This window comes from Hemitrygon akajei, chromosome 3 (assembly GCF_048418815.1).
Source record: "Hemitrygon akajei chromosome 3, sHemAka1.3, whole genome shotgun sequence".
NCBI lineage: Eukaryota > Metazoa > Chordata > Chondrichthyes > Myliobatiformes > Dasyatidae > Hemitrygon > Hemitrygon akajei.
This window is the reverse complement of record NC_133126.1, coordinates 195221255-195246491: the sequence shown is the minus strand read 5'-3', so window position 1 is coordinate 195246491 and position 25237 is coordinate 195221255. Positions and strand designations below refer to the sequence as shown.

Sequence of the window (25237 nt, the reverse complement as noted above, 5' to 3'; positions counted from 1 at the left end):
GAGGTCCCCAATTCATCTCGCAGGTATGGAAGGCCTTCTGTCAAGCTTTAGGTGCCCCGGTCAGCCTGTCATCCGGCTTCCACACACAGACGAACGGGCAAACGGAACGGATCAACCAGGACGTGGAGAAGACGCTACGTTGTATAACAACCAGCAACCCGTCTACCTGGAGTTGAGTACACTCACAACTCTCTGGTTAGTACTGCCATCGGAAGGTCTCCGTTTGAGTGCTTCCTTGGGTCGCAACCCCCACTGTTCCCCGCGCAAGAAGAGGAGATTGCAGTGCCGTCTGTTCAGGCCCAATTCGATCAGTGCCGCATGTTTTGGGAGTACACACGGAGTACCCTGCACAGATCAGCAGATCGCCATAGGATGATTGCCGATCGATAGCGGACTCCTGCGCCTTTGTATCAACCTGGGCAGATGATGTGCCTTTCATCCAAAGACATCCCTCTCAAAAACGAACCTAAGAAATTCACCCCTCGCTTCCTGGGAACTTTCGAGGTCGAAGGTATCATCAACCCCACAGCAGTCCGACTTAAGTTACCAAGATCTATGCACATCCACCCTACCTTTCATGTTTCCCAATTAAAAACACTCTCTGTCATCCCCTTGTGTCCTCCGACCGAAATCCCTGCACCACCCGGATCATCGACAACCATCCGGCATACACTGTCCGGCGGCTACTGGATGTGTGCCATCGGGGAAGGGGCCTCCAATTCCTGTTCGACTGGGAAGTGTGCAGCCCAGAGGAGCGTTTCTGGGTTCCACGCTCCTTCATTCTGGACCCCCCCCTCATCCAAGATTTCCATCGGGAATATCCGGACGAGCCTGGAGGAACGCCTGGAGGCTCCAGTTAAGGGGGTGTACTGTCATGGACCTGTCTGGTAATTCCTCATCTTGCTATTACATCCTTATTGGGCCTTAATCCCTCATCTGATTTCCAATCATTCCCAGCTCCACTAATTACAGCACACCTGGTTCCCGTTATCGAACAAAGGATAAAACTCTTGTGTCACAGCCATGGTTTGCCAGTTCATTGGTCGACTCTAGTGTGAGTAAAACTCGTTTCCTCATTCCTTAGAAATGTCAGTTCTAAGCTCCGTATCATTTCCTGAATACTCCGCGTAAACCTTATCTCTGTGTACAGACTCTCCTGGATACTGATTCCCATTTCGCGACGGTGCTAACGCCTTATGACTCTGCCTCCGCGCCTGTGTCCTGCACTTGTGCTCGTCCTCAGCCTCGTCCTTGCACCAATTGCAAGCCTTCCCGACAGGATATTGGTCTCCCTGGAATTCAAGTGAAACCCGTCCTTTTTGTACAGGTCATACCTCCCCAGAACAGGTCCCAATCATCCAGAAATCTGAATGCCGGCCGCATGCTTCAATCCCTCAGCCACGCATTTATCTTCCACTTCATTCTCTTCCTATGCCCACTGTCACGTGGCACAGGCAATAATTCCGAGATTACTACCTTTGAAGTACTGCTTCTCAACTTCTTTCCGAACTCCCTGTAATCTTTCTTCAGGACCTCCTCCCTTTTCCTACCTATGTCGTTGATATCAATATGTACCAAGACTTCTGGCTGTTCTCCTTCCCACTTCAAAGTATCGTGGACGCGATCAGGAACATCCCGGACCCTGGCACCTGGGAAGCAAACTATCATCCGCGTTTCTTTCCTGCGTCCACATAATCGCCTATCTGACCCCCTAACTATAGAGTCCCCAATCACTTCTGCCAACTTCTTCCTTTCTCTACCCATCCGAGCCACAAGGCCAGACTCTGTGCCAGAAGCTAAACCACTGTTGCTTCCTCCAGTTGAGCCGTCCACCCCCCCCCCCAACAGTACTCAAGCAGGTATATTGATTGTTAAGGGTGACGAACACTGAGACCTCTCTAGTACCTGCTTCTTGCCTCTCCTGACTGTTACCCACTTCGCTGTGTCCTGTGGTCCCGGGGTGACCACCTACCAATAGCTCCTCTCTATCACCTCCTCACTCTCGCTGACCAGAAGCAGGTCATCGAGCTGCAGCTCCAGTTCCCTAACACGGTCTCTAAGAAGCTGCAGCTCGACGCACCTGGTGCAGATGTGGTCGTCCGGGAGGCCGGGAGTCCCTCGGACCTCCTACATCTGACACCTAGCACAGAAAACAGGCCTCACACGCATACCCTCTGTCTTAGTTTTAAACAGATAACCTACCTGCCCTCGACCTTTTATCGCCTGTCCCGTTGAGCCAAAGCCTTCCTATTCTGCCTCCCACTACTCCATTGCCCGCTCGACCGACGCCCGCTCTGTAAATATGTCTCTCTTTTAAACTCTTACCGCTGTTGTCACTGACCGACCTCTGCGCGCTTGCGCAGTCTTAACCAGTTCAAACCGCTCAAGAAATAGCCGTCACCTTTTCTTAACTCTGCTCGGTTTTAAACTCTTCCTGCTGCCCTCACTGACCGAGCTCCACGCGCTTGCGCAGTCGCGCCCCCTTGAAACAGCTGAAGATATAAAATAGAAGTTTTCTATTTCAATTATTATTTTCTGAACACACTTTAAATGTTTATACTTACTGTACTATACCTAGAAGAACAACGTCAAAACATAAGTACTGCAAGATTTAATTGAGAACTGAGAAAGTAAGAGGAACAAGATTAGCAGATTTATTGCAGAGATATTCACAGTATGTATAAAGCCGGTGTGCTCAATCTTTCCGTCTCAGGAGACTCGCATTCCCACTGAAATTGATTGATCGATTGAAACGACGTCAACACAAAGGGTGCATTTGCGATAGTGCCCAGAACTAGCTGTTCGCTGACAACTGCCCACAAAGAAAGGCCGAAGAAGAGAAACCACCTGGAGCAACACCTTGTGAAAAGATCATTGAGTTCTCCAGCACTATATCGTACTTTTTCAAGCTCCATCTGTATTATGATAAACATTTCTTGCAATATTCTAATACAGCCAAAGTTTGCATACGTTAAATTAAATTTAATACGTTATCGTTTCCTGTTCCGGTCAATTAGTCGCTCTAAAGCAGAATGTATTCTCTGATATTAATCCAATTAACCAATGGGATCACCAGGTTCAAGTAGACAGGCAGTCCCTCTACTGAGTTTCTAAGAGCGTTATGTTATTCCATCTGTTTTTAATTATATTATCTTACCGTTATAGTATGGATAACAATGATTAAACAGTAAACGACATTGGCCACTTTCAATAGACGAACATACCTGACGCTTACTAGCGCTCCAGTTTATTTGATATGTGTTCAGCACTATTTCTTTTCCCGGGGACGCTAATTCATTCTGATATCCAACTGTCCGAACTTCATTGCTACCGTCCGTATTGATTTGCCAATTCATAAGACCATAAGCGGCTGTTGTATTGCGTTTTTGATCGCAATGCACTTTCTCCCCGATTGTTGTTCTGAAGTAAGTAAATTTAGTCTAAGCGAAGAGCTAAACATAAAGTGCAAGAGATTTCTTTAAGATTCTTGTATATTAAATGCAGCAGATTGCCTCATGTTTCGTGCACTGAAGAAAATATTTTGCTTTCAAGTATTTGTTGTCCAATGAGAAGTATTTGAGGCAGGACCTGAAAGGTTTGCATCTCCTTGGCGTCATAGGCCAAGGCAGCAGGCACAAAGCGCGTTCCGTACAAGAGGACCGAGCCAGCCAAGGTATTCTCGTTGCTAGTCCCTGATGCCTGATTTCAGAGCAGTATTCTCCTGAATATTCCATGTAACTATCTAAGTTGTTCTTGAATATTGCAATTGTATCTGCCTGAATAACTTTCTCGGGCAGTTCTTTCCAGGTACGCAATGTTCCATGTGACAAGCAGTTAACCCTTACATCTCAGCAACGACTTACATGTGCAAAAATTTTGACCCTTCTCCTAAACTGTATCCCCTGACTGTTGAAGTCTAGCATGCTAAACAGCTGTTTCATCACACTGTATACATTCGCGGAAACTATCAGCAAAATTACACTTTTACTTCAAGGGCAGATCGAGGACGACTGCAGAAGCCTGTGGACGTCAGCAAGAGAGACTGGCGCGAATAATTTAAATGGAGACAGATTTTTCTTCACTGGTTTGATCGAGGAACGACTGCGCAAGCTCGTGGACGTCTGCCAGTTAGACCTGCATGAAATGGACTCCCCGCTATTCTGGGGCTGTGTCCTCTGGTCTAAGATACTCCCATCACGGGAAACACTCATTCCATATCTACTCTATCAAGGCCTTTCACCATTCGATAGGTTTCAATTAGATCAGCATTCATCTTAATTCCATGGAGTACAGGCCGAAAACTATCAAACGATCTTCATATGACAACGCGTTAAATCCTGCAATCATTTTCATGAACATCTTTTGAACCCTCTCCAGCTTCAATACATCCTTTCAAAGATAAGAGACCAAAACCCTTCAAAATTGTGTAAGTGAGGATTCACCAGTGTTTTTTAAAGTTTCAACTTTATATCCTAACTTTTATATTCTGGTCCTCTTGAATTGAACGCCAACATCACATTTGCGTTCCTTACCACAGACACAACGTGCTAATTGACATTTTGGAATCCTGCGCAAGGACTCCCAAATCTCTTTGTGCCTCCGATTTTTGTATTTTCTCTCTCTTTGGAAAATAGTCAACACTTTCATTTCTTGTATCACAGCGCATGACCATACACTTCCCGACATCCTATTCCATCTGCCGCTTCTTTGCCCATGCTCCTAAACTGTCTAAGTTTAGGAGCCTCCTTATTCGCTGAGAACTACCTGCCCCTTCACGGATCTTCGTATCGTCTACAAACCTTGCAGAAAAATCCTATCAATTCCATCACTGAAATCACTAACATTTAACCTAAAACGAATCTGTCCCAGCACAGATGCCGGTGGAACATTACTAGCCAGCAGATCCCAACCAGAAAATGCTGCCTTTATTCCCACTCTTTATTTCCTGCCAATTAGCCACTGTTTTATCCACGCTAGAATCTTACCTGTAAAATCATGCGCCCATACCCTGTTAAACAGGATGAGGGAGCTTATTAAACGCCTTTTTAAAATCCAAGTACACAACATCAACTATACATCCTTTGCCTATCCTAGGTGTTATTCCTCCTAAGAAATCAAGCAGATTTGTCAGGAAAGATTTTCCATTGACTAAAACATAATGACTGCCACCTATTTAATAATGTGCCTCCAAGTGCTCCGAAACCACATCCTTAACAATAGAATCGAACTTCGTGCCAACGATTTTGGTCAGAGTAACTGGCTTATACTTTCCTTTCCTTTCTTTTGGCTCTCTCCCTGCTTGAAGAGTGGAGTGATATTTACAATTTTCCAAGCTTTCAGAACCATTTCACAATCTGCCTTTTCCATCCCCTGTTGAAAATAGTGGACTGCATACTTCCGACTGTTTGGGGATTACTTAGCTCTATCCCTAACGATTCAACACCTTCAGATCATATGCCATCTCTTCCTAATAGATAGATAGATAGATAGATACTTTATTCATCCCCATGGGGAAATTCAACTTTTTTTCCAATGTCCCATACACTTGTTGTAGCAAAACTAATTACATACAATACTTAACTCAGTAAAAAGAAATATGATATGCATCTAAATCACTATCTCAAAAAGCATTAATAATAGCTTTTTAAAAAGTTCTTAAGTCCTGGCGGTTGAATTGTAAAGCCTAATGGCATTGGGGAGTATTGACCTCTTCATCCTGTCTGAAGAGCATTGCATCGATAGTAACCTGTCGCTGAAACTGCTTCTCTGTCTCTGGATGGTGCTATGTAGAGGATTTAATTTAATTTATATGATTTAATTTATATGTTACGAACAGAGGCACGTCACCCCTCTGCCTTTCTGCTCATCCTTTCGATAAAATATGCATCCTTGAATATTAAACCAACCCTCAACCCAGCTATAACCGTCTTTCAGCCATGATATGGTTACTTACAGCATCATATTTCCCAATCTGTAATTGTGCTGCAAGTTTATTGATCTTATTCCAATTATTGAAGGTGTTCAAACATAATACCTTCAGTCCTGCATTCATCCTTTCCGATTTTCTCCACCTTTTACGTTGTGACACATCATGTTAGCTGTATTTTTTTCCTCTCCTTGCCTCTCCTTGTGAGGCGTTTCAGTACACATTGGCTCTGATTGTAACCCAACTCGCTAATTTTCAAAACTATCACACCGGTTCTCATGCCCCTGCAAAATTACTTCAAATCCACCCGATCAACTGTCCCCAACATGCCCTCAAAAATTTTGGGTCCTCTCTGGTTTAGGTGTGAACTATCCATTTTGTACAGGTCATACTTTCTTCAGAATATATCCCAATGATCCATCAATCATACCCCTGTTCATTGCACCCGTTCCTGAGCCACGCACTCAGCAGTCAAAGCATCCTATTCTAACCCTCACTGGCACGTGGCACAGGCAGTAATCCAGAGGTTACTTCCCTGGAGGTCCTGTATCTGAGCTTCCTACCTAGCTCCTTAAAACCTCTCTTCAGAACTCTTCACCGTGTCCACCTTTGTCACTAGTGCCAATATGTGCCAAGTCTTCTGGCTGATCACCCTCACCCTTGAGAATTCCGTGGACCCGATCTGAGACATCCCTGATTCTGGTTCCAGGAAATCAATGTACGTGTTTTCTATCTCTCCCACAGAACCACGTGTCTGCTCCTCTGACAAAAGGATCTTCTAAGAACACTGCACTGCCCTACATTTCTTTTACGTTTCTCTTGTGAATGTTGTTTACGTGATGCTGCGTGCCTGTGATGCTGCTGCAAGTAAATTTCACTTATGCTTAAATGTACCTGCACATTTGAGAATGATCTAGCCGCTGGCGTTGACATTAACAATATTTTCTTCCGCTACAACAATTTGTAATGCCCCTCCTTTATCTGTTGGCCCGTTTCATCTTTATATAAGTATCGAAACAAGTTGCGGGATCGTTTTCTCCCGATATCTGCCCACTTGTTCAGTTCTTCAGACTCGCCACTGAGAACGGAGTACATATTTTGACATCACCTCCTGCTCTGCGTTCGAACTTACATTTAAAGTGTGTAGTGCGTTGCTATCTACTGATATCTTATTACTGTTACCCGGCAATTCGGAGTATTTTTCCTTTATTTGATTTGACAATGCTGAACTTTGTCTCTGATATACTGCATATTTCCCACATTGTTTGCCTACCAGTTTAATTAAACAATGAACCATTTGCTAATCACCTGATAATTAAAACAAAAATAGCAGTATTCATTTGGGTCTTTACCAATTTCTACAAAGCGCAGTTTTCCACTGAGAGTATCATCGTCAGTACTTAAAATAATTGCGTGACACTTATATAGCGATTCTGAACAGGAGTCTGCAGTCACTAGTCGCCGATTTCATTAATGCTATGTTGCAGCTGATGTTCAGAGTCTTAGTAGTGTGGTCTTTTGCACTGGGTTCGGGTGAACTAACCTGCAGGCTTCGGGAAAGTGTCCAGCTCCCCAATATCTCTAAGGATGGGGATGTCGTTCTCGGGGGAATATTCCCTGTGCACTTTAGCAGTATTCATCAGATAAATTTATTCACCAAACAAAAAGAAGAAAAAGGTTGTAAAAGGTGAGTTTATTTCAGATATGAAGGCATGCAGTTCTGATTAATGTTTCTCAGTTAATGTTTCTCAGTTTTACATTCTGGTAAGCGTAGTTCCTTTTTGGAGACACATCGGGTTGAAGATGTCGAATATCGCTAAAAGGGGCAAACTCTGAAAGGAGTTCAGCATTTGTGGAGGGAAATGGACAGTCGACGTTTCCAGACTGTTCACTCTGATTTCTAAAGAGACTGTCTTGCTAAAAGTGCAAATTCTGGGGCTGGTTTAAATTTCATTATTAACTTGTACGGTGCTAAACAAATTGAAGGATTTCTTGATAGAAATTATTGGAGTGCTTAGAGTTCAGAGCTCTTCCCTCACCTTCATCTGTGGTTTATTTTCAGTTTTGATCTAATGGCCTTCCGCATGTTACAGACCATGATTTTTACAATTGAGGAAATAAACAGGGATAAGCGACTCCTCCCGAACATTACACTGGGCTATAAGATTCACGATGACTGTGACTCCCCCGAGATTGCAACAAAGGTTACTCTGGCTCTGCTGAACGGTCAAGAGAAAACATACGCCAGTCCAGTGTGTGACGGGCCTCTCGATATCTCTGGGATCGTTGGTGGCGCTGGATCCTCGGTGTCCATCGCTGTTGCAAGAACGACCGGTCCTTTTAGAATACCACTGGTGAGATCTGTTTACAACTGTTGTGGTCACTGTGGTGTACAGGGAATTGATAGTTTATCGGGGATGATGCGCTAGTTTTAACACTAATACCTTTCCGTATTTAAAATTCTGTCTCTCCTATTAATGAAGAATATTTGACAGTGTAACACCCGCACATTAATCCACACACCTAATGTCTGATTGAAACTGCAGGTCAGCTACTTTTCAACGTGCATGTGTCTCAATGACAAGACCGAATATCCAACTTTTCATCGAACTATCCCAAGTGACGAACATCAGTCCAAAGCGCTGGGGTATCTGGTTCAGATGTTTGGATGGACATGGATTGGAACCATTAACAGCGACGATGACTATGGCAACTCCGGAATAAAGGCCTTTATAGAAACTGCTGTGGATTTCGGTGTCTGCATTGCCTTCTCGGAATCATTTCACAGAACGGACCCCGGACAGAAAATCACCAGGATAGTGCAATTGATCAAAGAGACGACAGCAAAGGTCGTGGTAGCCTTTGCTGGACCTGGCGAAATGCGCATTTTATTTGAGGAGGTTTTACGACAAAACCTTAGCGGTTTGCAGTGGGTGGGCAGTGAGGCGTGGATTACAGCGGATATCGCTGGTAAAGATAGGGGACGGCGCTTCCTTGTCGGGGCCATCGGGACTACGGTGCGTGCAGTGGAAGTTCCAGAGGTGCGGGACTTCCTACTCAAAGTCCATCCTTCCAGTTTTCCTGGCAATCCACTGGTGAGGGAGTTCTGGGAAACCACGTTCAGGTGTACTCTAAGTTTAGAAAACGAGACAAACATAGTAGGTTCACCTGGGCGGCTCCCGCAGTGCAGTGGAAATGAGAGCTTGCATCAAATCAGCAACACTTACACTGATTTGACCATGGACGGGAGCTCTTACATTGTATATAAAGCGGTCTACTCTTTTGCTCATGCGCTTCACGATATGTTTTCATGTGAAAAAGGCAAAGGACCATTCGTGAACAACACATGTGCACTTCTTTCAACTTTTCAACCATGGCAGGTAGGGTGCTGATTCAGTTTCACTGCATCTGTTGTAAGATATCTTTCAATGTTGCTGATGCAGTTTGGACATTCAGACCAGTGTTGCATTTATACAGGTAAATGTTAGGGGACCGACCAGCGTTGTGGAGCAGAAAGAGACCTTCCAGTGGAAATGATAAGTTTTATTATGGTGGCCGGGGAATTGTACTGTGTGGTGTGGGGCCGTTTAATACTCTAGCCTTCATTAATTGGAAATTGAGTTTAAGAGTAATGACACTATTTTGTCTCATGAGGCCGCATTCGGAGTATTCTCCCCAGCTTCGGTCAGCCTGTTAAAAGCAGACTGTAAATCTGGAGTGGCTAGATAACTGTATGAACGGTATGGATAAGGTGAAATGATTTCGTCCTTTCTCAAGGGTTCAGGAGTCCAGTACCAGAGGGCAACGATACAAGGTAAAAGAGGTGAAATGCAAAGAGACCTGAGAGACCACCGCTCAGCACAGAGGGTAGTTAATACCTGGAATGAGTTGCTTAATGAGGTGGCCGAGTCGAGTATCATTGGAGATTTAAGAGGCATTTGGATAGGTACACGAATGAGGTGTCCTGGAGGCATGCAGGGCGACCACAGGAATCTGCGACGAGCAGAGTAGATCTCTGGTCAACATGTACCTAATGAGCCGAAACAGTGGTGCGTTACTCCATCACTTTAAATATTGACACTCCTGTCATTTCTCGACTGAGTCATGTTATTTCTTCAAATGAAAAACTTTCTTTCTGTGCAAGATACGAGGCAATTTGTTCGATTCAGTATGTAAAAACTTACATAAAAATATTCTGCTTTATTTTCAGCTCCTCCATTACCTGTCGTCAATTTTCTTCACAACGAAAGTCGGGGAGAAGGTGTATTTTGACGAAAAAGGCAATCCAACGGCCTTGTATGATTTTGTAAACTGGCAAATGAATGCGAAGGGTAGCATTAAATTTCGACGAGTTGGATATTACAATGGATCAGCGCCTTCCGGTAAAAAAGTTGTACTGAACCCAGATCACATTTTCTGGAGTGGTGGTAAACGTGAGGTAGGGTTCCCAATGGAAAGTGAGCAACATTGTTAAATCATAATTATCCTCTTTAAAGTTGTAAGAAATTTTATCTAATGCTACCAGTAAAATTTTTTTAAATGATATTAGGGATTCAGGGACACTTTGTAAAGTGCCTGGGAGACGATTTCAACCCAGTTAGTAATTTTCTATCGTGTCAGATGATGATAGGTAACTTGTGCGTGAGAGTTTTTAAAGTGGATAATCGTTTGAACTGGGGCAGTTTCAATCTATCGATCTCAAACTTTGGAGTCCAGTGATACTAACACGCGTTATTACAAGGGTTTTCCCTCGTGATAGTGGATGATAATGACATCTTCTGTATGTTGTCATGCATGCCCTTCGCTCTCCACGGAGCGTTGAGGTACCGCAATCTTAGCCGTTGGATCTCACTGTAGATCTTATTCTCCCAGCCCGCTGGAGCTGCCTTTGCACCTTGGAACAGGCATACCCATATTTCACCACGGCATGAGGACGCTGGCTACTCTCACGTGGTTTAGCCCACCTGTCGAAGTGGTGTACGTGGGTATGAAAGCTGCCTCATGGAAAATGTTAGTTACTTTGAGCCGCAGGTGAGAGCTGAGTGTTCGAAGGTGACTAAAGGTGAGTGACCCGTCCTGGAATGTACACAACAGGCCCTGTTAACAAAGGTTCTACTGCTGCCTGGATACATGGATATAACTCAAAAACACAATTACCATATAGATTATGTGAGTTATTATCAGAGATTACCTTCAGTGCTAGTGGAACACTGATGGAATTACCTGGAGTTGGTGACTTTTTAAAGCAAATGTAAGCTACATAAGAAGCTTGCAGGAAATATTGACTCATTTAACAGACGGAATTTAAAAATGGAAAAGAAAGCAGTGCTGCCATGGGATCAGTGAATCGTTAGTCACAGGGGAAAAGTGAGACCCCTGGGAGGGAGAAATTAGAGGCAGCGGCAATGGCATGCAAAGTGTTGTTCATCAACTGTCCATACCCGGTTCCTCTCGGTCGCTATATCCTCAATACATCTGGCATACATTGCTATTTGACAACGTTCCCCTAAGAACAAAAATGCAGCTGTATCAATACAAATGTTTTCAGAAAAAATAGGAGACGTTGGAAAGTTTCCAGGGAATTTACGTGTGATGAAGAAAATGGAAGGAAAGTTGCAGCAACATGTCAACCAATAGCATTAGCTTCCCTGCACAGACGTTGGAATAAAAACAGAAACATCATCACCGCACCAAGCAGTCAACACACTATGAAAGTTTATCATTAATCACCGAGGAGATTTAACCTGCTCGAGGCCATGCAAACCTTAACAGTAGGAAAATTACATTTCTTACATTTAGAACATAGAACGTGCAGCATCGGAGGAACAGACGACGTTGTTCCGATTTCCTAACGTCCTCCAATATCAATCTGTCTCTTCCCTCGTACATAGCCGAAAAAATCTCCATTTTCCTTTTATCAATGTGACTATCTAAGAGCCATTTGTTTGCCTCTAATGTATCGGCCTCTACCCACTCTTCCGGCAGTGCTTTCCAGGAACTGACCATTCTCCATACATAAGAGATACCTCTGATATCTCACCTAGAATTTCCTCCACTCGGCCTAACAGTGTTCTCTAGGATTAGTCTTTGCTACGCTGAAATTTGGCGCTGGCCGTACATTCCATTCAGTATATGCCCAATCATGCGCTCCAAAGAGAGAAGACGTTTCTTGTTCAACATTTCCTCACACGTCATGTGACAGTTTGTGACACGACATTTAGACAGTATCCTGATAAATCTCCTTTGGACCTTCTCTAAAGCATCCATATATTTCCTATAATGAGGAGGTCGGAACTAAACACAATATTCCATGTATGATACATCCAAACCTTTAAAGAACTGCAACAATAACTCGTGCGCAAAAATAACAACAACAAAGAAATTTTAGGTAAAGTCAAGAAAAACGAAGCTTCTGTGAGTCTAGTTGTCTCCTCAAATTTCGGCACATTTTTTTTTAGTTTATTCGTAAGTGCCCAAGGACGTGATGTTGTATTTAAGTATTACATTGTACGCCAAGCTTGTCGCACACAGAATATTCGAATGAGCGAAAAGATGAGTGGGAATTATTTTTTTTAAGTGCCGTCGTAATTATTCTAGAACGAAAACGTAAAAACGCTCAAGGAGAACTAGATAACTTGTCAAATAACTTGTTTTTGTCAACGCAATTGGTTGCAGAATAGTTCCACACAGCTGGACGTATATCGACGCATAAGGTGTACAAACAATAAATTATTGCCTGTGTTTCATTCTTTAAGATTCCCCGGGCAGTCTGTTCTGAAAAATGTCCTCCTGGAACACGAAAAACGGCCAGGCAAGGACAACCAATTTGTTGTTTTGATTGCACGTCTTGTCCGGATGGAGAAATTAGTAACATTACAGGTGAATGGAACTGCATGTTTAGGTTCTGACAATTTTCCGCAAGGTTTTCTGAAGTGTCATCCTTACCAATGATTTGATTATTTTTCGCAGCCTCCACAGACTGCATCAAGTGTCCTCCACTGTTCTGGTCCAACAAACAGAAAGATAAATGCATCCCGAAGAAAACTGTGTATCTGGCTTTTACCGATGTCCTGGGCATGGTGCTGGTGATTCCTGCTCTGGTTGGAGTGTGCATGTCTGCACTCGTAGCGGTTCTCTTCTTTAAACATCGAGAAACACCTTTGGTTAAAGCTAACAATTCCGAGCTGAGCTTCCTCCTTTTATTTGCGTTAAGCTGCTGTTTCTTGTGCTCGGTCTCATTCATCGGCGAACCATCAGAATGGTCTTGTATGTTACGCCACACAGCATTTGGTGTCTCATTTGTCCTGTGTATCTCCTGTGTTCTGGTCAAAACGATCCTGGTGCTGTCGGCATTTAAGGCAACTCATCCCAGCAGTAATTGGATGAAATGGTTTCGTCAAAGACAGCAGAGGATAAGTGTCTTCCTCTTGGCATCCGGGCAGGGTCTTATATGTGCAGTTTGGTTGCTTATTGGGCCTCCTTTCCCTGTGATCAACACTAAATATTACCGCGAGACGATTATTTTAGAATGCGATACAGGATCGTCTGCAGGTTTCTACTTGGCGTCGAGTTATATCGGCGTGTTATCATGCATTTGTTTTGTCCTGGCCTTTCTCGCACGGAAGCTGCCGGATAACTTTAACGAGGCAAAATGTATTACGTTCAGCATGCTCATCTTTTGTGCGGTTTGGGTTACTTTTATTCCGGTCTCCTTGAGTTCTCCTGTGAAATACACAGTGGCGGTTGAAGTGTTTGCCATTCTGGCGTCCAGTTTTGGTTTGCTGCTTTGCATTTTTGCACCGAAGTGTTTTATTATCCTCGTAACTCCGGAGAGAAACACAAAGAAGCATATCATGGGTAAAGTGGGATGAAATGATGCTTTAACAGATGAGGATCAATATATCATCACGCGTAAAACCGCATGTTTATTTTTCAAGGAGCAGACCTAGAACATCAAAAAGCCAGTCACTTGTCAGACTGAATTAAATGGTTTAATATGAGTTCATCATCTTGTACTGGAAACATTGCTTTTATTTCCGGGAGTTAGTCAACTGTATGTAATCAATAAACGATTTTATGCGAATGTTTTGATTTGTGCATTTATGCATTTGACGTTGGTATAGATACTAAGAACAGTTTCTCAAAATTGACTGTAACTGATCCTGGTTCACTTGGATTTTTAAACTTTTGAAACTTCTCCTGTCAGCCAGGGTTCCCCTCCTCCCTTTAGAATATTTCTTCATCTTTTTAATGCATTAATGGAGAATGTGTGGAGCAGGTTAAGACCTACAAGTATCTGGGAGTACAGTTAGACGAGAAGCTAGACTGGACTGCCAACACAGATGCCTTGTGCAGGAAGGCACAGAGTCGACTGTACTTCCTTAGAAGGTTGGCGTCATTCAATGTCTGTAGTGAGATGCTGAAGATGTTCTATAGGTCAGTTGTGGAGAGCGCCCTCTTCTTTGTGGTGGCGTGTTGGGGAGGAAGCATTAAGAAGAGGGACGCCTCACGTCTTAATAAGCTGGTAAGGAAGGCGGGCTCTGTCGTGGGCAAAGTGCTGGAGAGTTTAACATCGGTAGCTGAGCGAAGGGCGCTGAGTAGGCTACGGTCAATTATGGAAAACTCTGAACATCCTCTACATAGCACCATCCAGAGACAGAGAAGCAGTTTCAGCGACAGGTTACTATCGATGCAATGCTCCTCAGACAGGATGAAGAGGTCAATACTCCCCAATGCCATTAGGCTTTACAATTCAACCGCCAGGACTTAAGAACTTTTTAAAAGCTATTATTAATGCTTTTTGAGATAGTGATTTAGATGCATATCATATTTTTTACTGAGTTAAGTATTGTATGTAATTAGTTTTGCTACAACAAGTGTATGGGACATTGGAAAAAAAAAAGTTTAATTTCCCCATGGGGATGAATAAAGTATCTATCTATCTATTTATCTGAGCCTACCCAATTTCTCCCAGAAACTCCAGCCATTACCAATTCTACCGCCATTCCAGACAGGTTTTCTTCCAGTTAACGTTGGCCTGCTCCTCTCCTATGCTTCTGCAATTCCATTTAAAGGACTGCAAGATTTATGCATCTGACTTTGTCTTCTCCGGCTCAATTTTAGTGTGTACTCTATCATATAATGATCGCACCCTCTTAATGGTTCCTTCACTAATTCCCCTTATCAAATCTTGTTCATTAACCATCCCCCAATCAAGAAATACACGTCTTCTCGTGGGTTCAACCAAATGCTGTTCTAAAAATCCATTTCATAGGCATTCTACAAATTCCCTTTCTTGGGATCCAGCACCAGCCTGCTTTTGCAAAACAACCTGCATATTGAAATCCCAATGACTGTCATGAAATTGCCCTTTTCAGAAGATTTTTCTCATTTTCTGTCCTTGTAATTTCTAACCCACATCCTGGCAACCGTTCGTAAGTCTGTATATAACCCCTAACATGGTGATTTTACCCTCTGTAGTGTCTTAACCCCATCCACACGGGATCTACATCATCCAGCCCCATGTAATCATGTCATCATGTCATCTCTTTCTAAAAATTTAATTTCTGTTTTTTCTGGGGGGGGGCGAGGGTTTCCCAGCAGCGCGGCCTACCTGACTGTCCTTTCAATACAATGAGTGCCTTCTGATGTTAAACTCAGAACTATGATTACTTTGCAGTCATGATTCATTGATTACATAACGTCATATCTCCCAATCTCTAAATACCTTCCAAACCAGCTACGTGATTCTATATTCTACGAGCAATCTCACTACACACTGCATCTCCAAGCTGCTCCATCCTGGAACCTACTTTTCCAGTTTTAATGTCCTCTGACAAATCAGTGTAAACGCTCCCCAACAGTTCCAGCAAAATTGCCAACAAGGATATTGAACGCCCTTATGTTCAAGGGTAACATAGGAACTTCCCTAGAAGAGATCCCAATAATCTAGAATTCTGAAACCCATACCTGTGCATCATTTCCTTGGAGACATACATTCATTTGCCAAATCATCCAACTCTTCCCTCCGTTGGCCCGTGGTACAGTTGGCTATCCAGATTTTAGTACCCTGGAAGTCCTGCTTTTCAGATTTCTGCCTAACCCACTCTATTGTCCAGTCCGGACTTCCTCCCTTTTCGTACCTATGGCGTTGATAACAACATGTCTGATAACTTCTGGCAGTTTACCCTCCTCCTTTAGAATGATGTGCACCCGAAATGTGACAACCCTGGCACTGGCACCTCGGAGGCAAAACACCATTCCGGTGTCTCGAGGTACGTCTCCTTACAGGTAGGTACAAAGCAAATACCCAATAGAACACATTATAGATGAAGACCATCTAACACCTATGCGCAAAAAATTTAAAAAGTGAGCACAAAACATTCAGAACTAAAGTTCACCGAAGTGAGAACATGGTCACGAAGCCGGTCATCACAGCAGCCGATCTAAGAGCCCGTTACTTGCAGACTACAGACTCAGTTCAGCGCAAAGACGAGCAATCTTCGCCGAGCAGCGAGCTGATACCCGACCGTCCTTCGTCTCCGGCTCTGAAATTCCTACGTCTTCAATCTGGCTCTAAATTTGCCAAACATCGGGTCGTTCCCGGACCCGGGTTCTGCCGGGGTTACGTTGTCGTGCCCATACCTCCGACGGGTAGATTTGGCCCACACCGGCTTTCCCAATCTGTCACGAGGCTTAAGTCGGACAAACATCGACACGGTCCTCGCCAATTCAATTCAGCCACGCCTCCGATCTGTCGTATCTAAGGGGCTCCAAGTCCGCTCCAGCAACGGCGGTCCTTCATTACTCGTTACTTCCCCACAGGTCCTGGCCCCGCTGCCTCGCTTCGGCCCGTGGAGCCACGTTACAACCACCATTACTTTGTGGGCATCACTGAGTCCTAGGTGAAAGATAATTACTGCTGGGAATTCAGAAATCAAACATGCTCATCGAATCGAAAGGACAGGCAGGCATGTAGAGCGCGTGGGATGGTGTCGCTGGTGAAATATGGAAACATATTATTTTATAGAAGTGTCGTAAGTGCAGAATACGTAGAGTACTTTTATATAGGGTTAAGAAACTGCATTGCCCAGAAAGACCCTGCTGAGAGTTATATATAAGCTTCCAAACGGTAGCCAAAGTTACGTGTAAAAATTTCAACAAGAGAAAAACTAAGTAATTAGGGCAATGTTACGATAGTCATGGGAAAATCTTGATTTGCAGATAAATTAGGAAAATTAGGTTGATGTTTGATCTCAAGTGACGAAATTTGTAGAATTCCTACGAGATAGCTTTTCAGAGCAGCTTGCACATGAACCAATTAAGGATAAATCAATTCTGCATTGGGTGATTGGAACGAATCAGATTTGATTAAGGAACATAAGTGAAGACATCATTAGTAGGGAGTGCTCTAAATATGAAAGGATAACGTTTCATTCACGGGATCGTTTCGGTAAACCTCTAGCAAAACGTCTCCAATGCCATAAACTCTTTTCAAACCTGCTCACAATATTCAAATGCGGTCTTAACATTGCTTTATGAAGGCTTATTGTTACATCATTTCTTCTATTTTCTTCCCTTTTCGAGATGAATACCAGCAATTCACTGATCTTCCTCAGTACCAACTCTACAAGTCAAACTTCAGAAAATGTTGCAGCAGGGCGCCGAATTCCACGTGCACATCAGTTTTCTGAATTCGCATCCTTCCCCCCAACCCCATGTTTTGAAAATACTCTATAGCGTATACTCTGTGTTCTATTTGGTATTTCTCCACCAACTCGCCATATCTGCCCAAGTCGTTTTACAGACTCTGCTTCTTCAACACCACATACCGCGCCGTACGTCTACCTTTGAATTGTTTGAAAAAGTTATTACAAAGCTATCAATTCGGTCATGCAGATCATTTACATAGAAAGTGAAAACAGTAGATCCAGCAACTACACCTCCGCAATGTCACTAATAACCGTCAGTCAACCAGAAATGATTTATTCCCACTATATGACCCTGCTGCTTTGCCGCGCTTAGAATCATAGAGTCATAAAATGCTATAGCAAAGAAACAGGCCCTTTGGGCCATCTAATCTTGTGCGAACTATCGATCGACATAATCATATCGCCCTACATACACCTTCCATCAGTATATCTATTATAATTTCTAATAATTGTTGAAATGAATTCCCCATCTACCACTTCGGCTGGCAGTCATTCCCAGTATCTCACCACACCATGAGCGAAGATGATCTCCCACATGTTCCCTTTAAACAGTTCAGCTGTCACCCTTAACGATGACCTATTCTCATCCAACCTCAGTTGGAAAAAACCTGCTTGAATTTAGCCCATCACTGCTCCTTAAATTCTACATACCACTATCAATCTTATAACTCGGGTCCTCAAGATCTGGCCACCTATTTTTGGATTTATCTGCACCATTTCGAACGTATTTATACATTTCTCATAGGTAGATGACCAGAACTTCACAAGGTACTCCAAATTAGGCTTTACCGACGGTTTGCACGACTTCGACATAACATCCCAACTCCTGCACCCAGTCCTATGAATTATGAAGGCCAATGAGTCAAACACTCTCTTTACGACCCCGTCTATCTGTGACGCCGCTTTTAAGGCAACATAAATCTACATCACGAGATCCCTCTGCTCTACTGTACTCCTCAGTGTTCTGTCCCCACCCCCAACATATAGATCCCGATGTACAAGACATCAAACTTGTCTCATTTGCCACATTCCAACACATTCTTCTAGATGCTGCCGATGCTGTAGCAAACTTTAATAACTTTCTTCACTCTCCGCTATGTTCCTAAATGGTGTTGTCCCCAAATTGGATGATCCAATTTACTACAGTAGATAACAAACAACAGGGAACCAAGCACCAAACCCTGCGGTACGCCATTAGCCCGAGGACTCCAATCAGAGCGGCAACCATCCAATTCGACCCTCTGGTTCTACCTCTAATGCAATTTATCACTGCACCCTGAATGCCTAACTACTGAACTTTCTTGACCAATCTCAACTGCAAGACATTGTGAAAGCCTTGCTAAAATTAATGTAGATAACATTCAAGGTCTGGCCTTCATCAACTTTCCAGGTAACATCCTCGAAAAACTCAAAGAAAAATTGGTTAGACACGACCTACCGCGCAGTGTTGACTATCACGAATCCATCCCTGTTTAATCAAATAAGATCCGCTGGAATATTCTCCAATAGCTTAGGCATTACTGATGTCAGGCTCACTGGCCTAGAATTTGTATAACCTTTCTTAAACAATAGAACAGCATTTGCGATCCTCGAAAACTCCAAAATGTCACCCATTGCTAAAGACGTTTTAAATATCACTGCTTGGATTGCATTTTCTGCATTTGCCTCCACATACTCCAATAGAAGAGATCAGAACAAAATACCATAAGGTATAGGAGCAGAATTAAGCTACTGGACTCATGGAATCTGCTCTGTTATTCCATTATGCCTAATTTAGTGTTCCTCTCAGTCATACTCCACTGCCTTGACCGCGTTGCATTAGCACCCAGATTACTTGGAAAACTGTTAAACTCTTCTTTAAATATACTCAATTACTTGACCTGCATAGTTGCCTGTTGCAATGATCTTCAAAGATACTGTATTGTCTGGCTGAAGAAATACCTCTTCATCTCTATTCTAAATGGACATCCCTCTGTCCTGAGACTGTGCCTGACATTGTTAGATCTTGAGAATTTACCCACCTTAATTTGCCGGAAGGGAGCTAATACTGCATCTTCACTAACCTGTCTACGGTGCATGACCTCACTACTACTATAACTGACTTTATTTAGATTGTGCGAACGTCTCCCTATAAATATCGCTAAAAAAAAACAGAGAATCATTTGGAACCTCGCCAGTCTCTACAACTGCATCCATAGATAAGGATTCTCATCTTCAAGCCGACCAATGTGGTAATTTTGTTCTTACTCAATCTGTCGAAGCCCATTGGAGTATCCTTCACCTCGTCTGCTATAGCAACCTCAAGCCTTCCTTTAGGCTCCACGACTTCCATCTTAAATATTCTCTCTATTTCTTATTCCTAATGTTGCTCATCCGTTCCTTCCTGCCTATGTCTACAATGAACGCCATTCTTCTTCTTAACCACAGCCTCAGCTTCTCTCGAAAACCAGGGCTACCTAAATGTGTTATCCTTGCCTTTGATAGGTAAATACGACATGAATTGTATACTATTAAAATTTAAATATTTAAGTCTTCCCCGTTACCAAGCATACCTTTGACAGAAGACTAACCTACGCTTGCCAGATCCTTTCTGATATCATCAAGATTGTCTTTTCTCCAATTTATAAACACAAACCGAGGCCTAGTCCTATCCCTCTCCATAATTCTCTTGAGACTAATGGAATTATTATGACCAGATTAAAAAGGTATCCCTACCAACCTCTGGCACCTCACCTGTGACATTCCCTAAAAGAAGACGTAGTAGCGCATACTCTCCAGTTGGTGCGTAAATGTATTGATTAAGAAAACATTCTTAACTACATTTGAGAAACTATTTTACATCCAGTTTTTTACAGTATGGGACCCACTATCAATATATGGAGAGTTACCACACCCTTACGCTTCATGCAAAAGTATACGAACTTCCTCCGATTATTTTTTTCTTTTAAGACCCCCCGAATATTGGATAGTCACTTTCATATTCTTCATTTCCACACATACGGCCTCAGTAGGGGAGCACTCCAGTCTATGCTATCTGAGCACTGCTGTGACATGTTCCCAGAATAGGAATGCTAAACTTTCTTTAATCTCTCTCGCTCTTTCCATTCCTGACTTACCATGTGGGTTTAATATGCTCCTTTCCCATCTACCTGTTCCAGTCTTTGGTTCCTATCCCCGTTTTCTACTGTAAACACCCCTGTGAAGGATTAGAAATCCTTTCCTGGACGATATTAGTTCCTCTTTAGTTCAAGTAAAACGGCTCGCACTTTACAGGACGCACCTTCCCTGGAAGAGTCCAATCTCCAGAAATCTGAAGACATCCCTCCTGCACCATTTCCTTATCCAGGTGTTACACTGTATTATCTGAACTCTCTTTGCGGGACCTTGTTACCTTTCCTACCTATGTCATTGGTATGGACGTGGAAAAAAATATCTGACTGTTTACCCTCCCGTTTAAGAATAAAGTGGATCCGACCCGAGCTGCCCTTACCCTGGCACACAGAGGGCCAGATACCATCTGGGAATCTCGTTTCAGTCCATAGCACTTCCTCATAGTTTTACTAACCATTGAATCCTATATTACTGGAACTTGATTCTTCTCCACCTTCCGAGGCAGAGAGAGAAACTCCATACCAAAGACTAGACCTCTGTCTTCCACATGTATTCAAAGTGGTTTACCGAAGGACCTGTTTCTGTGCTGTGTTATAGAGAGGGACGGCTATAGGCTACTCGTCAGTGAATGCAGATCCCTTCTCTCCTTCTTGACGGTCAGCCACTTTCCTGTGTCCATTCTCGGTGTCAACACCTCGCGGTATCCATGGTTGACGAATCCTTCATTTTCCCGAATGAAACTGCAAGTCGATGCACCTTTTGCTGATGTAGTCGCCTGGAACACCAGAGCTCCCATGGTTTCCTATATTGCACCAAATAGCATTCCACTCTCCTACCTAGCCTTCACATTTTTTCAACTGAGGATGAGTTGAAAAGAAAGACCAGAAAAAAGACAGACAGAAATAAGTGAAGGAATATATAGATGATAGATAGATAGCCAAATTGATAGACATAGAGAGAGAGAGAAAAAGAGAGAAGGAATGAAACAAAGAAAAGAATGGAAGAGAGAAAGCTAAGAGAGATTACCTAATTATGCACAAATGCCCCGACTGCCTCGCAATTTTTTTCATATCTTTATAACATTAGGCACAACCCAACGTCTCTCAGTGTTCTTGGCGTGTTGAAGACCCTGTCTGCTACCAACCATTCTTTTAAAATCTCTCTTCCACTCTGCACAACCTTGACAAATGCCTTCTGAAAATCCATGTACACGATATCCATTGATTCTCCTTTGTCTATCCTGACTGGTATTTTCTCTGAGAAATCGAACTAATTTCCCAGACGTGATTTGCCTTTAAGAGATGCATACGGACTTCGGCCTGTTTTATCATGGGCTTCCAAATAGATAGATAGATAGATAGATAGATAGATAGATACTTTATTCATCCCCATGGGGAAATTCAACATTTTTTCCAATGTCCCATACACTTGTTGTACATACAATACTTAACTCAGTAATAATATGATATGCATCTAAATCACTAACTCAAAAAGCATTAATAATAGCTTTAAAAAAAAAAAAAAAGTTCTTAAGTCCTGGCAGTTGAATTGTAAAGCCTAATGGCATTGGGGAGTATTGACCTCTTCATCCTGTCTGAGGAGCATTGCATCGACAGTAACCTGTCGCTGAAACTGCTTCTCTGTCTCTGGATGGTGCTATGTAGAGGATGTTCAGGGTTTTCCATAATTGACGGATAATAAGGCAGTCTAGCTTCTCGTCTAACTGTACTCCCAGATACTTGTAGGTCTTAACCTGCTCCACACATTCTCCATTAATGATCACTGGCTCCATATGAGGCCTAGATCTCCTAAAGTCCACCACCATCTCCTTGGTCTTGGTGACATTGAGACCCAGGTAGTTTGAGTTGCACCATATCACAAAGTCCTGTATCAGTTTCCTATACTCCTCCTCCTGTCCATTCCTGACACACCCCACTATGGCCGTGTCATCAGCGAACTTCTGCACATGGCAGGACTCCGAGTTATATTGGAAGTCAGATGTGTACAGGGTGAACAGGACCGGAGAGAGTACGGTTCCCTGTGGCGCTCCTGTGCTGCTAACCACTGTGTCAGACCTACAGTCTCCCAACCGCACATACTGAGGTCTATCTGTCAAGTAGTCCACTATCCAATCCACCATGTGATAGTCTACTCCCATCTCCGTTAGTTTGTGCTTTAAGATCTTGGGCTGGATGGTGTTAAAGGCACTAGAGAAGTCAAGGAATGTAATCCTCACAGCACAACTGACCCCATCTAGGTGAGAGAGTGATTTGTGCAGCAAATACGTGATAGCATCCTCCACTCCCACCTTCTCCTTATACGCAAACTGAAGCGGATCCCGGGCGTGCCTGGTTTGTGGCCTCAGATTCTGTATTATCAGCCGCTCCATGGTCTTCATCACGTGCGACGTCAAGGCAACAGGTCTGAAGTCATTCAACTCCTTTGGTTGTGGTTTCTTCGGTACCGGGACAATACAAGATGTTTTCCACTGTCTGGGTACTCTTCTCTGATCTAGACTCATGTTGAAGATGCGCTGTAGTGGTTCTCCCAGTTCAGTTGCACAGGCCCTCAGTAATCGTGGGGAAACTCCATCCGGTCCAGCCGCCTTGCTGGTACAGATCTTCCTCAGTTGACCTTCCACCTGTGCAGCCGTAAACCTGGGCGTGGGCCAGGTCTCCTGTGAGTGGATATTTTCCTGTGAGGGAAGTAAGCCTGGTGTGGAGTTCTGCAGTGAGGGTGAGATTGTGCTGTCGAACCTATTGAAGAAGTTGTTCAGCTGGTTCGCTTTCTCCACATCTCCACTTATGTTTGCCCCCCGCTTTGCACCACATCCGGTGATGATCTTCATCCCATCCCACACCTCCTTCATGCTTTTTTCCTGCAGCTTTTGTTCTAACTTTCTCCTATACTGCTCCTTTGCCCCCCTTATCTGTACTCTGAGTTCCTTCTGAACTCTTTTAAGCTCCAACCGATCACCATCTTTAAAGGCCCTCTTCTTCTGGTTTAGGAGGCCTTTGATGTGACTAGTGATCCAGGGCTTATTATTGGGATAGCAGCGAACAGTTCTAACAGGAACAACCGCATCCACACAAAAATTAATATAGTCCGTTGTGCATTCAGTGACCTCCTCAACGCCCCCACAGAGCCCCCCTTGCAGTACATCCCAGTTAGTAGTACCGAAGCAATCTCTCAGGGCCTGTTCAGCTTCAGGAGTCCACTTTCTAAAAGAGCGTGTGGTAGTGGGATGCCTCATCACAATTGATTTATATCTTGACTGTAACAAAACCAGGTTGTGATCAGCTTTCCCCAGTGCAGGCAGCGAATATGCCGAGTGTCATCCTTCATAATAGGCACTATAACCTTGTCATACGCTGTAGTCATGCTAAGTTGCTTTAACTCTCCTGCTGTTGTGTTGACCACCCTTCATGAAAGGATAAATCACGTTTGCAATGTTCCAGTCACCGGGTTTTGATATGGCCCAAGAGCGGAGCGAGAGACATTGAAGCGGGTCGACAGTTCACGGAATTGATGCGAACAGAGTTAGAGGCAAAAGAAAACAATAAATGCTAGGGCAAACAGGACCGTTAGCTTAAACTCTCAAAGGAAAAAATAAACGAGCACTGCGGCAGAGAGGAATAACTAAATATTAAAAAAACGCTAGTTTTCGGATTCAGTTGATTCGACAGTCCCATTTCTCAGACAAGGCCGAATGCAAGCAGGCAGCGGAGCGTTGCTGTGCTGGGCTCAAGCCTTGACAAGCAATACGACGAAATGAATAAAAAGAATAGAGTGAAATACCATTACAATGAAATAATAATGAGCCGACACGTGCTTATTCACGACCACAATTGTATCTGCTGCGCTACCGAATCCGTGGCTGTGACAGACATCCCGTCTCAAGGCGCAGTCCATGAGGTGCCGCAGACATGTATCAGCTGGAAGTCCCGAATGAAAGACTTGTCCAAGATGTCCTTCGCCGGGATCCAAGTGCGTTCTTCTCGAGCATACCCTTCTCAATGCACAAAGTACTGGACCTTAACACATACCCGGCAAGATGCCAGGAGACGCCACACCATATAGGCAAGGGAACCATCTACCAGGCACAAAGGAGGGAGAGGTGGGATAAATGGGGCCAGGGGAGAGGTAGTAACCTGCTTGAGCTGGGAAACATGGAATATTGGATGGATCTTCAGTGATGTTGGTAGGCATAATCTATATTACACTTTGCTGGAAGTCCTTTCCACTGCAATTTGCGGCTCTCGACTTTTCGGCGAAGATCCCTTGAAGCCAAACAGACCTCCTCTCATGGCTTGAATGGCCTTACCTGTCGAGGGAGCCGAATCAGCTTGCAGGGAATGTTGCTTCTGGGCGTGCAGCTGATAAGTCCTGGCTGGTCTCCAGGTGCACTTGCAGCCTTGGATCAATTGTTCAGCAGCAGAACCTCCTTCGCCAATCTCCTGATCAGAGAAAATGTGGCGCTGCACTGGAA

General features: G+C 43.7%; 1 protein-coding gene across 1 annotated transcript; it reads left to right on the top strand.

Moving 5' to 3' along the window:
* Positions 1 to 423: 423 nt before the first annotated feature.
* On the top strand, positions 424 to 24828 carry LOC140724627 (vomeronasal type-2 receptor 1-like). The gene is made up of 8 exons (XM_073039051.1): positions 424 to 887; positions 7989 to 8280; positions 8473 to 9306; positions 10137 to 10308; positions 12896 to 13788; positions 16127 to 16200; positions 16314 to 16521; positions 24448 to 24828. Exons 1-8 carry the CDS (start codon positions 424 to 426, stop codon positions 24826 to 24828), a joined length of 3318 nt encoding a protein of 1105 aa, XP_072895152.1.
* The last annotated feature ends 409 nt before the right edge of the window (positions 24829 to 25237 follow it).